The 13,152-nt window shown below is 45.1% G+C and overlaps 1 protein-coding gene across 2 annotated transcripts in view; it reads left to right on the top strand.

Annotated features, from left to right (window-relative positions):
- klf8 (Kruppel-like factor 8) overlaps positions 1-13,152 on the top strand; it is a 70,519-nt gene that overhangs the window by 36,334 nt on the left and 21,033 nt on the right. For both annotated transcript variants that reach the window (XM_040150266.1, XM_040150267.1), the window contains exon 2: positions 885-1,259. In XM_040150266.1, the coding sequence (XP_040006200.1) occupies positions 885-1,259 (375 nt within the window). The remainder of the gene's footprint in view (positions 1-884; positions 1,260-13,152) is intronic.

Here is a 13,152-nt window from a genome sequence, read left to right as displayed (position 1 = left end):
GATAGCTGGAAGTGGACTAGGAGAGAAAATGGAGACAGAAAAGAAGAGAAGGGGTGTGTGCATTACTAGAAGTGTGTGTTGAGTCCCTCTGCCTTGGCACTCCCCACACCACTCTCTCTCTCTCTCTCTCTTTATGAGTGTGTGTGTGTGTGTGTGTCTTTCTCTTGGCTTCCAGAAAAGGGTGTGTCTGCCTGCTTGCCTCTGAAAGGGAGGGAGGGGTCAGTTCACGGCTACTCCTCCCTCCACTCTCTCTGTATCTCTGTTATTTCTCTTTCGCTCTCATTCCCTCAGTGGCAGCCTCAGGATTAGGCCTTTGTCTCTCTTCCTTCTCCGTCTCTTTTCTCTGTGTTCAAATTTCTTTCTTTTTTAAACAGAGCGTGTGTTTGTGTGTGTTTTTTTACCCCCCCACCCCCCCCACTCCCATTCTGGCAGATTTTTGAGAGGGGGTTTTCCTTAGCTTTTAGAGCAGAGGTAATGCTTCTTACCTCCAAACTCTAGCGTGCCATTTCCTGTCTCTCTTCCTCTCCTACCTGTCTTCCTACCCCTCTTCCTCCACTCTCTTCTGTTGCTTCCTTTCTTTTTCTTCCCTCACCCACAACACTTTTCTGCATCTTCAAATCCTTTAACAAATCCCCTTCCTTTCACACTCTCACCCTGGCCTGAAAGTTTAGGCTTTTTTCCCCCTTGTTCTCACCCTTTCCTCCCCCTTCTTCCCGTTTCTCTCTGCAATTTCACCCCCCCCCCCCTTTTTTTCACTCCTCAACTACCCCCCTTATCACCTCCTTTCCTGCCTTCCTCAACCCCCCCCTTCCTTCTAATCTTCTTCTCCTATTTGTCATCAATCCCTCCTCTCACCTTCGGTCTCTTCTTCTTCTCCTCCTCAGTGCCAGTCGACTCCTAAGCAGAAGAAGAATGCTGTCGGCGCCCAGAAGAAGCAGAGGAGCCCAGCCAAGCAGAGCGCCCTGACCCGAAAACAACAACAACAGCAGCAACAACAACAACAACAACAGCCGCCGCCGCCGCCGTCGTCATCACCTCTGCCACCTGCAGCCCAGGAAGAGGAGGAGAAGGAGGAGGAGCCGCTGACCAGGCCTCGGCCGCCACGGGAAGAGGAGGAGGAATCGGGCGAGGAAGAGCGAGAGGAGGTGGCGACAAAGACTGTGAAGAAGAAGAAGAAAGGAAAGGAGGAAGAAGCGGAGGGCGACACAGACATGCCCTCTGTACAGATCAAACCAGAGCCAGAGGAGATGGAATGCACGGTGAGGAGGGGGAAGGACGGGTTGGATGGAGGTGATTGGTTGATTGATGGGAAGGAGTGGGATGGAGGATCTGTGGGTGAAGAAGCCGGAGGATTGATGGACACCTGGATGGATGATAGTCAGGTGGGTTGGGGCGAGCGTGTCTTGGGGCTCCCATCACGATCAGACGTGTTTGATCAGAGTTCACACAGGATTAGAATCAGACAGACACCGGAGGAGGATTTTATTTTGAAATTAACTCGCATCTTGGCCTTAGCAAGCATGACAAACAGGTCAGTGATTAGCGGAGTCTCCATTTATCAAATATTAATAGGAATCTTACCTTTCCCAGTGTTCCAACTTTAGGGAGTCCAGATTTGATCTTGTACCTTTTATCAAAGAAAGAGCAGCAAACACAGAAGCCGTGTGCAAAGCAGAGCCATGGCGTCCATTTCACAGCAACACTTGATCACACAGTCCACTGTAGATGATCACTCCTGCTCTGTGAGGAGGGATTGTTGCCCACCGACTGCTCATTTTCAGTTCAACTGAAGTGGTTTAGACAATTTGGTGAAGCTACTGGCTTTTGTTTACAACCTGTCCGATCACCTGACTGCCTGTTCCTTTGGGCCACCATAGGCAGAAATGATGGACAGGACTACAAAAATAAGACTCAAGGTGTAAATATCTAGAATAGACATTGTCCTAGGATGGTAAATCAAGTCTGTTCTCTGTTTTGCACTGGGATAAACCCATGATAGAGGCTGGTGTGAATGGGTCAAGACACTATCGGACCCGGAGTAGAGTGGCCGTTCAGACTGAAAACAGCCATGCATTAGAAAAAAAATTGTTTGTCTCAGGCACCGGCGGGACGATGAGACGCAATCCCGGGAAGTCGGTCTGCGCAGCAGAGCCATGCGTACGGCCGCTTATCAGGTGCCAAAACTCTGCATCGCGGCGCTTTATAAAATTACAATGAGGGACTTTACTGCTCTGAAGAGTTATCGCAGGTGATCGTTTTATCTTTTCTCGCCATGAGCACCAGATAAGCAGTAGAAATATGATGTTCAGATTACTAAATAATCGACCGGGGATACGCACAGGTGCCTGTCTGCAATGATAAAGCGGCGCCGTGCTGCGGGATGGCGCGTTGCGGTTTGGCGAAAACGCGTTTCTGCTCTTTTCAATCTCAGAGATGCTCGAACGGGATGCGAGATGTCAGTCGTGGCATTAGATTTTTCCGATACAGAAAAAAAATCCTATGGATTTAAATCTCTTCACATGAACCTTAAGGCTCAGTATTCAGTGTAAACATGCCAGCGACTACTGAGCTTACAGGTTTGTACAAGGTCTGGTGTAGTTCTGCGGTTTAGTAGCAATGTGTGTTCATTGTGAAGGACAACTCCCAGGTATTTATCTTTTTATTAAAGGTCAACTGTGAGTTTCTGTCTTTCCTGTCTCATACATGGAACTTGTATGTGAAAGTGCTATTACTTTCACAGTGCTAAAAAAATGTTTTGGCATTTTTGGCAGGATCCCAGATCCAGATCACAAAAACACAATCAAATTGAATCAGTTGTTTCGCACCTGTTCGGTTCACTAAATTCAACTTGAATCGGTTTTTGAAAACCCTGCTGACAGTCAGACAAACAGGGGAAAGGCATTCTTCAGAACCTTACTAGAAAACCCACGATTAGCTCCGGCATTTTGACTTTGAATGGACAGCAGGCACCAAATTTATTGAAAACGTGGAATTTTAGCAGCGTATTAAGATATGAAATCACGGCTCTGCCTGTGACTTTGTGGAACTGGATCCTGCTAATGACTAGCATCAACTCTAATCGTTATCCGTACAGTTTTCCTTGCCCCTTACCCACGTCCTACTTTAATATTTTGAGGATGTTTTTCTCACAAAGTGCCCTCTGATGCGAGTGTTATTTATCACATTGACACATCAGTGATATTGCATCAGTCTTTAGTCACCGCTTCCTTTTATCACCGCAAACTTGGTAAGAATTAGCTGGAATTTTATAAAAGGACATTGGGTGAAAGAAGTTTCCTATAAATGAGAACAGAGGATGCAGAGGACCGATCGAAGGGGAAGTACCGAGTGAAATGGGAATTGTGGGTAATGGATTGGTGGGTGGAGCACAGAATGAAGGATGAGTTGATGATAGATGCCTGACGATAGATGGAGTGAAGGAAGTGCGAGAGTAAAATTGATGGAGGGGTGACTGGAGATATGTACGGGGCGGCGCGTGAGGGTGAAGGGGGGGGGTGGGATTGGGCAGTGCGGTGGTGGGGAAGAGGAAGGAGTTTGGTGACGGCCGGGATGCAGGTTGGAGACATCAGATGCTCTAGTTCTCTAGAAATGTAGCGGTGAAGTGGTAATGTGTGATCCCTCGAAGCAGCCTGAGCTGCTTCTCGTGACGGCTTTCACAGCACGGTCTAACTTCCCGCCTCTTCCGCTTCCTCTTCGTCGGCCGCCTGTTCCAAAGAAACCAGAATTGATAAAACCCTATCTTTTCCTGCCCAGCTCAAGCTTTTTGTTCCCAGGAGGAAGAGCCGCCCGGCATTGAGTTTGCAGATCATAAAGAAAAAGAATTCAGTCAGTTTTCAATTTTTTTCGGTTAACTAATCAATGGCTTAGCTTATAAAATGTCAGGAAAAAAAAAAAAAAATGCCTTCCACAGCTTCCCCGAGGCCAGGATGATGTCTTTTGTAGAGCTTGGTTGGTCCAGATAACAGTCAAGATCCTAAAAAAAACCCAAATCAGTTTACAAAGAGAGGAAAGGGAAAAATTCTCCGGAGAGAGAGAGGGAACCAGAGAATGTTTGGCATTTTACTCGATAAGTAATTCATCTATCAGAATCAGATTTTCATGTTAGCACAATGGTAGCTTGAGGGCTGATGCCATAGGACTTTAACAGCAGGTTCAGCAGTTCCCAGACCAGTGGGAAGTCTCTGGACATTAAAACTGAATGAGGCCTTACTGCTCGAGAGCCTTTAAGCAAAGCTTTTAACCTCCCAGGGATTCCAGCAGCGGGGAATGAATTAATTGAACTGTGTGAATGTGAAGTGAAGCAGCTCTGAGGGGGGAAAAAAAAAAAATCATGACCTCTGCCTTGCTTCTGTGGATATATAAAGATGACAGGATATATTAAGATCATGATGACTCTTTCTGATTTGTCAGCATGATGTCAGGAAAATGAGGGAGCAGGAAGAGCAGGTAGTCTTCATGGCTGGATGGATAAAAATCTGTGGAAAGTCTTACTTGCTCTCACACGGTAAAATGTATTGACATTTGTGCTTTTGCATTTCAAGCAGCAAACTTGACCTTTTGTTTGTTTTTATCCTGATTGTCTTTCTGGGAGCGTATCAGCGGGACAAGCTCCATGAAACAAATAGAGAGGCGGTTCAGAGGTCACGGCGGCGCCAAAGCGCCCTGACAAGAGACTGTGTGAATCATTTGGAGGAGAACGGTTTCTCTTGAAGCGTTTTTTTTTTTTTTTTTTTTATCTTTCAGGATCAAATTATTTCTGACCGACTGTTTGCCAAGAATTTAAGCTAATTCGGAGCGTAGAGCTGCATGATCATTTACACAGAACCAGGGGTTTCCCTAAAGCAGGCGGGGAGTGCCCGGGTCCTGCAGCCGACTCCTCGTTTTCTAACTTATGACTTTTTATTTTTGCAGATGTACTGTAAATGTCTCAGAGGATTTGAGCAGGACAAATCGACCTGGTCATTTTCCCAGAGATATTTGTTGTAGTCGTTTTAGGAACAAAATGTCTCGTTGCACTTTCTGCATATTTAGGTTGTTCTGACCTATGGCAGATGATCAAATCAAAGCAAAACGTGCACTTACACTGTTTTTATTGCTGATATGATGGTATTCAGTGATGACTGTAGTTAATTAATGAATTTGTTCAAGGACAATATTGGGAATAGACCAAAAAAAAAAAAAAACACGAGCACTTCATAGCAAAAGACTTTAACTATAAGTAATTAAACCCACGATTTTGATAACTCATATGTCCAAGTGGTCAAAGTCTCCCAGGCCTCTTTTTTAAATTACCCTACATTACGTTCATTTTGCAGATTTATTTATTTATTTTTTGTCCAAAGCAATTTAAAACAAGTGCATTCAGACTTCCATAGCTAATAATTGCTGCAAATTGGGGTTCAACCTTATTTGACTCACTTGTGTACCAGTGTTTGTGATCGCAGTTGAAAAACATAAAAGCCCAATACTTACTTATTTATTGATTTATTGCTATTTTTATGACGTAAATTTTCTTCTTTTTTTTTTTAACCATAGTTCACTCAATTTGTCTTGTAATGCAAAATCAGGATTCTGTTTTTGTCCAGTCATAATTGAGGACTAGACCTATTTTTTTTTTTTGTGTGTGTTTGTTTTTGTGTTTACGAAAGTACAAGATGTAAACCAGTGGTTCTTAACCTGAAGGGTTGAGACCCTGACATTGGGTCCTGTGATGAACCTCAAGGGTCACTTGAGGATTTGCTGATAACTACATAATAAAAATCTATATCCTGCCGCTCAAATTTTACAAATCTAGTTTTGGGGATTTTTCTCAAATTTTCTCTTTTTTTTGTGTGAAATACCAAAATGTTTGACTCCTTGTTAAAGCCTGTAAAAATTATTCAAAGGAAAAAAATCTGAGAAAGGGAAATCACATTTAGCCGCTCACATGTTTGCAACTTCTAGATGTGTTGTGATTGGACGCACGTCGAGACGGCCTGGTACCAAAGGGTCACAAGCAAAAAAACGCTTGGGAACTGATGTAAACAGACATTTAAAAGCACCGGGAAACATTTATAACTTAAATTTGGTTGTTGTTTAGGGTCTGTCCTGTGGTAAAAGACCTGTGGGCCAATTTGACAATGAAAGCAGGTTTTTACGCTTTGTTTAGAACTCTTTTATCATCAATTATACCTTTTAGGAATTTAAATCCTTTATCAATGAATTATGAAGATCATTTCATCTACCTCTTGTCTTCCAAAAAGCCACAGTATACATTATATATTTATTTATATTTACGTGTGTCGTATGGCTGGTTGTATCTTCCTATCCTGATTAGGGACATAGACCTTCTGTATGCGAATTAAATCTAATCATAAGCAATAAATACACTGGCGGTGTTTGCATTTTGCCCCGGCTGAGATCACAGGTTGGCAACGCAGGCACACGCTTGTTACACCTTTGACACTCCTGGCTGAATTGTTAAGCCCGTGGTCACGTCCATGTACCCTGTTCTGATCGGAGACGGAGGAGGGTATGGAATAAAGGGTGTGAGCAGTGATGATATGGCGAGGCTCGTCAGGCACGCTATAGCAGCCATTAATCCAGACTACTCACTGAGGAAGGAGGGAAGGGGTGTTGTCAGCTGGGCGAGGAGAGGAAGCTGGTAGGAGGTGTGAAAAGGCAGAGAGGGAAGAGGAGGTAGGGAGAGAAATAGAAACGATTTGGTGGCGAGGAGACATGATGAGGCTGCAGATGGAGAGCGGAGAGATATGAGGGAAGGTAGGGAGGTGGAGCAGGGTGTGGACGTTCAGATAAGGACAGGCTGCACTACAGGATTACAGGACTGCTGTACATTTTGTCCTCCTTTGGGTTGCATTCAGAGTTTTTCTTGGTTTTTTTTTTTGTTTGTTTGTTTGTTTTTTTCATTTTCCATAATGTTGTTGCCCCAGTTGGCCCTGTACAGCCAGCAGCAACAAGATACAGACTGAGGCTAGCGGCTCCATTGGGTTTTTCTATAGGAAAGCTAACAATGCTAACAGACCTTTTTGGGGGGATCTGCAGGGCAAGGGGACAGAGAGTCACTCCAGCAGGCTGACGGCTTGAAAATGGGAAAACACGCTGAAATCAAACCCAGAATTGACATTTTATCCTGGCGCACCTCGCCAAGGCTTTGGCATACACTGCAGTATCCAAAAGATATTTAAGTCCAGTAGATTCATTAGAATATAGAATTATTCTGACATACTAAATCAAGTCTGGGACTATTTTTGGGGAACATTTCAGGAATATTCATCCGCCTGAGCAGAACCTTACTGGCCACCCATGGGGAAGCAGGGAAACAGGTCCTTAAACGCACAAGTCCCGGGGCCTCTGAAAAATCATTACAGAGAAACAGTTTGGTTCAACTCTCGCACATTTTCAGCCCCAGGAAGCTGCAGTAATGCTGTAGTGCTGGTGCTGATTGATGTGCTGAGCGAGTTTTGTGACACCATGTGACAAAAAAACCTCCGGCCTGTAGTGATCCGTAAGGCAGAGCGCTTGCAGCGGGTTGTGGTATGTGAGAATGTGAGCCAGGCAGGACCGACTTTAGTAGAAGGAAGTGGTGTGTGTGTGTGTGTGGGAGGGGTGACTGAAGGTGACATTTATAGGTAAGTGCCATGCAGAACAGGAAATCAGCTGTTCTTCATTCTCAGCTCATGCTCATAAACTGTAGCGTCTTTAGCTTTTAAAAAAAAAAAAGAAAAAGAAGAACGTACATCTTCACGTATCTACCTTCAGATGTGCTTTTTTTACGTGGGAATTCAGCAACGTCCTGGCGAAATTGCGGTCCCAGGTTGCCTGATAGGGTCACGTTAGGTTTGTTTGGACATGAAGTCTGACAAACAGGACCGACAGGGAGCGGGCTGCAGAGAGAAAAATGAGAGAGAGCCAGAAAACAGGAGCCTGAGCAAGGACTTGACAAACTTACCGATGGAGGTTTTGGTGTCTCTGAATGTCTCACAGTGGTGGTTTGTACTGATTTATGTTAAAGCTGAGTTTAAGACTGGGGTTTGGCTAAGCCTCCAAGGCATGAATAAAAGTGCAGAGTTAAAAGTGAACTGTGTGTGTGTGTGTGTGCGTGTGTGTGTATGTGGATATACGAGTCTTTAGAGAAGTAATTGAATAGTAAATGAATAGTTTATAACAGTCAAGCGAACCCTCTGTCACCTATACAGAGGCTGATAAATGAAATGGACTTCACCCACTAAGATTAATTTGAGCTGGAGAAAAGGAGATCACAGTCAGTTATACCTTGTTAGTGTCATATTCATGGGCTGGTTGCATTTAAAATTTTGCCTTTCTTCTTCATTTTTGGTGGCACATACATGCTCCGGTTCCCCTGTTTTTCATCTAAGAAGAGAGAGAGCTTGAGATTCTGCTGTTTGTCAGCAAACCATCAACCAGTTTGATACAAAGCTGTGGTTTTTATTTGACAGGGTTTAACAAGGTTGAACATTTGACTGCTTTGACAGAGAATCGCAGTTTTGCTTTGATAGCTCCTCTATTGTTTTTAGTTTTTGCTGACCTCCTCTTTGACATTTCCAAAGCTTCCCTTACCCAGGAAACAGAGTTGCGTCATACCTGCCCAGACTTGACACCATTTCTACTAAGACGCCAATTAGATTTTGCCTCTGGCTCTGTGATGGCTGGACTTTTGTTTCAGTACAACTGATTACACAGTTCAAACTTTGTCTGTTTCTGTTTTCCAGATAGAAAAAAAAACAAAACAATCAGTGGTTTCAAAATGTAAATTCTGGGATGTTGGAAAAACAAGTTTCACTTTCTTATGTCTCCATGACAAAAACCACTTGGTCTCACTCGGCAGCTACATCCAAGCATACCGATTATGATCTGTGGAGTTTCCCAAGGCCCGGTACTTGGGCCTCTTTTATTTCAAGTGTACATGCTTCCATTCGATCAGTGCCAAACAGCAAAATCTTAATCATGCCAATGACAGATAGGTCCAACAAAAATCCAGCCGATTCTCTCCATAAGTGCACTTTCACTTTTGTGTGTGTTTCTGGTGAGAAAAACAGAAATATATTATAGTTGAAATACACTATAACTCTAAATATGCCAAAAAAAATTTTTTTTTTTAAAAAGAAACCGTGGATTTGAAAAATCTGAGAGGGAGATGTCTTTTTTTGTCGCAGGAGGAACGGGTCTTTATTTTCCATGTTTACAGTGATGCAGTTAATAACTTTTATCGAACTTCTCGGCTGATCATTCATCTCGCCGAACGCAAGAACCGACTGCCCAGTAATATACAGGAAAGTGTAATGTCCAGCTGAAGCGTTAGGTAGCAGGGTTTGGAGGAACTGGCGGAGACTGTCCTGTAATTCAGCCCCGCGAGAGCCAAACGGTCCACCTGCCGTTGGAAAATAAACCCCCGATTCGCTGATTTAAAAACATCGAACATTTCAGAGTAAAAAGCAGAATATTGTCAGTGTGTTCACACGAGGCTGAGTAGAGGGGTGGGGGAGGGGAATGGTAGAGCCCTATGTGTGTATGTGCATTTGTGTTGTGTCGTGGCATGGTGTGGTTTGGGTTAGAAAAAGGGTGGGGGCTGGGTGGAGTTGTATTGCATAAGGCCTCATTAAGCAGCCTGCTTGTGTGTGTGTGTGTGTGTGTGTGTGTGTGTGTGTGTGTGTGTGTGTGTGCGTGCGTGCGTGCGCGTGTGCGTGCGTGCGCTGCGTGCGTCGCGTGCGTGTGTGTGCTGACCACACCTCTGTGGTTGCCTCGAACAGAGGGGAGTGGAGTTTCCTGTCCAAAGATAAAGTCTCCAGGAAGCAGATCCTCCTGGTATTCACTCCGCTGGGAACCTGCAGACACTTAAACGCCTCGCATCCTACTTAATGTTACATGGTTTGACTCAAGTTCATTATTTTCACTTTTAATAGGACTCAGCCCATCCAGGGATCGAAGGGCGATTATTTTCAATCTGCCCATTATTTGATTGGTTAAGAGACTGGTTCAACAAAGTGTCAGAAAATGGGGAAAAATGCTTGTCACAAGGTGACCGAGGTCCTCAAGTACCGTATGTCGTTTTGTCCGCCGTCGCGCTTAGATCTGAAGGTATTCAGTTTACTATCACATGAAACAGAAAAGCAGCAGATCCTCACAACTACGAAGCTGGAACCAGAGAGTGTTTGACATTTTTGACTTTTATAATTGATCGATTATTAAAATAGTTGCAGATCATTTATCTGTTACTGGACTCATCGACTAACTGAGTAACTAATTGCTTCAACCCAAGAGTTCAGCTTTGTGTGTTTTTGAACAGCCCCAAACGATCAGCGTTGTGCAAAGGAATCTGCGGTTTTTTGCTTGGATTTTATGCCAGTGTTTTTCTTTTGCTTTCTTTTTGATTTTTTTTTTTTCCCCAAAATGCAAACTACAGTGTTGGCCCGCAATAAGAACTTCTGTAAGGGAGAGAACTTGCCGTGGACAGAGCCCATAGGGCTACAGAGGAAATGGCATAGCATGAGACGACGCCGAAACACTAAAGAGGAGACAGACTGTTGGTTGGCGATCACACGTCGGTGTCATGGACAGGGATAAAGCCCTGAATTCAGGAGAGGACGCGGTCCGGTGTCCCGCTTACTGTTTAAAAGGCACCTGTGCTGCCCAGCGGTGCGGTTTGAAGGGAAATGCCTTGCTCAAGAGCAGCCCGGCAGTCGGTTGTCGTCGAAAAGAGATAAGCAGGCTAAGAAAGGCGAGGACGGAGGAAAAGGAGGAGGATGTGATTAAACAGGCTGGTTCATACAAGTTAACGATTGTTTTTCAGTGTGTCAGAATGAGGTCAAAGGTCATTTTGTGGCCTCGTTATGGCTTTCCAGCAAAAGTTAGAAGGAGTCTCTCCCTTTTTTCCAGAACTCAGACACACGCGCACACACACACGTACACACATATCTCATCTCTCTTTTTCCCGCCGTTGTTCTTCCCCCTGCTTTCTCTTTCAACTATCTCTCGCTCTCTCTCCCCTGTCTCTCCTCTCTTTCTCCACTCTCTCTCTCTCTCTTTCTCTCTCTCTCACCCTAATAGGATATGTCGAGGGAGGCTCTGCTTCCGCTCGCCCCGTCGCCATGGCAACCGCGGCTCTGGCGGGAGTTGCCGAAAAGACTGTGTAGCCCGACCCCCCTCCCCTCCTCCTCCTCCTCCTTCTCCTCTTCCTCCTCTACCTTTCCAAACCAGCTTCTCTCTCTCTCTCTCTCTCTCTCTGTTTCTCTGCCTCTCTCGCTCTCTCCCTGCCCCCTACTCGCTCTTTCTCTCTCTCCCTTTCTAACTCGCCACTTCAGCCAAAGGCAAACACACACATACACACTCACACGCATACTGAATACCTGCCAGCACAGCACAGTGAATAGCCCTGAAATCTCTCTCTCTCTCTCTCTCTCGCTCACTCTCTCCCTCTCTTGCTCTCTCTCTCTCTCACCCTCTCTCACATATACACACAAATAGAAACACAAACACACAATGAGGTCCTCTGTGCATGCGTGTGTGTCACTGATGTATGCACATAAACAAGTCAGTTGTCCTCCGGCAAACAGGAGCAGTCATGCACAAAGACAGGCCACAACACATACACACATGTACACGCACTTTATTACTCCTTGTATGTTTGTTTGTGTTTGTGTGTGTGTGTGTGTGTGTGTGTGTGTGTGTGTGTGTGAGCATGACACATAAGATGTTAGAGGCCTATTTACTTTGCCAGGAGGGCATTGCTAGCATGAGTGTTAGTCAGCGTATGCACTTGTGTGAGAGGGATGTTGTGAGGGGTGGGGCGAATGCATTGCAGATATGGGACGGGTGCAGTTTCCTCTGCTGGTGCAGGATGATGATGTCATTGTTGGCAGCCCACTTCCAGGAGCTTCCAGGAAGTAAAAGCAGCAACTCTGATTGGGACGGGAGGCAGATACGACTCTGATGGGGGTGCGTTTTTTCTCCAGAGCTAATCTGAGTAACATTCAGTCCATTAAGCAGATCATGTGATGTTTAAAACTGATATTATTGATCATGTTGTCTCCAGTGTATTATGAAATGAAACAAACACAGGAAGGTGCGGGTCAGTTGGGTTTAATGATACGGTAATTGCTACAGCTTTATTGCTATTATTGGATCCCTTCTCCGGCTGCAGCGTTAGGCCGCCAGTGCTTGTCAGGTGGTCGAATAGCTTCGGAAACCCCCTCCTCACCTTTCCAACGTCGGATCTGAACTTCCCTCTCGAACTCCGTTTTTCCGTCCTTCACACAACTACAACAAGCGAGCGCGACACTAACATGGTCTTCCAGGAGACACGGCGTTAGTCCCATATTTAAACGATCATTGCGTCTCCAACCTCTCCACGGCGGTCGGCCTTTCACACCATCCTCCAACGTTGCCGCTCAGAACAGATAGATAGACAGGTTTGATTTCCGACAAGGTCAGACGACACATTGTATGAGCCGTTCTTTTTTTGAGCATCGCCCGACCCGTAAGCTCATTAAACAAAGAACTTGCTTTTCACCAGTTTGCTTTGCGAGCACCACTGATCGCATACGTGCCTGTGTACTTTGTTTGAAAATGTCTCCCAAGCAGCAGATGAGGGCCCAATCATCCTTTGCTGTCACCGGAGAATTTGCACAACGTAAACAATGGTGACACTCAATGAAGTAAGGAGACAGCGGCAACAAAAGAGGTCTTAGACATCTTAGATCCGTTGGTTGCCCCTGTCACAGTCTGCTGCTGACCTTATCTCACCACCAAATGCTGCCCAGACTGTTGCGCATGTGCTCGGTGGCAGTGTGCGGAGGATGCTTAGTGTTAACTTCCGAGGACTCGCACAACCAGGGGACGTGGACAAACACGGGATATGCGATGGGGGGCCATCGAGGTGCAACAGTGTTGTTCCAAACGGCCATACTGGAAGGCAGGTTGAGAATGCATGCGCCTCACATGTACTTCAGATAAGGCATGCACACAGTTTTCTGGAGCCAGCTGCGGGTGAAATGATAAGAAGAAGAATACATCAAAGACAAGAGCCACAACCTTATAGGAAAACATATTTGTTTAGCTGTTTCGTTTTTAGTTTGAAATCCCTGTATGAGTGATGAACTTCTCACTCTCTTTATT

This window comes from Xiphias gladius, chromosome 17 (assembly GCF_016859285.1).
Source record: "Xiphias gladius isolate SHS-SW01 ecotype Sanya breed wild chromosome 17, ASM1685928v1, whole genome shotgun sequence".
Lineage (NCBI taxonomy): Eukaryota > Metazoa > Chordata > Actinopteri > Istiophoriformes > Xiphiidae > Xiphias > Xiphias gladius.
Note: the sequence above shows the minus strand (reverse complement) of the source record. Positions and strands in the feature narration are given on the sequence as shown.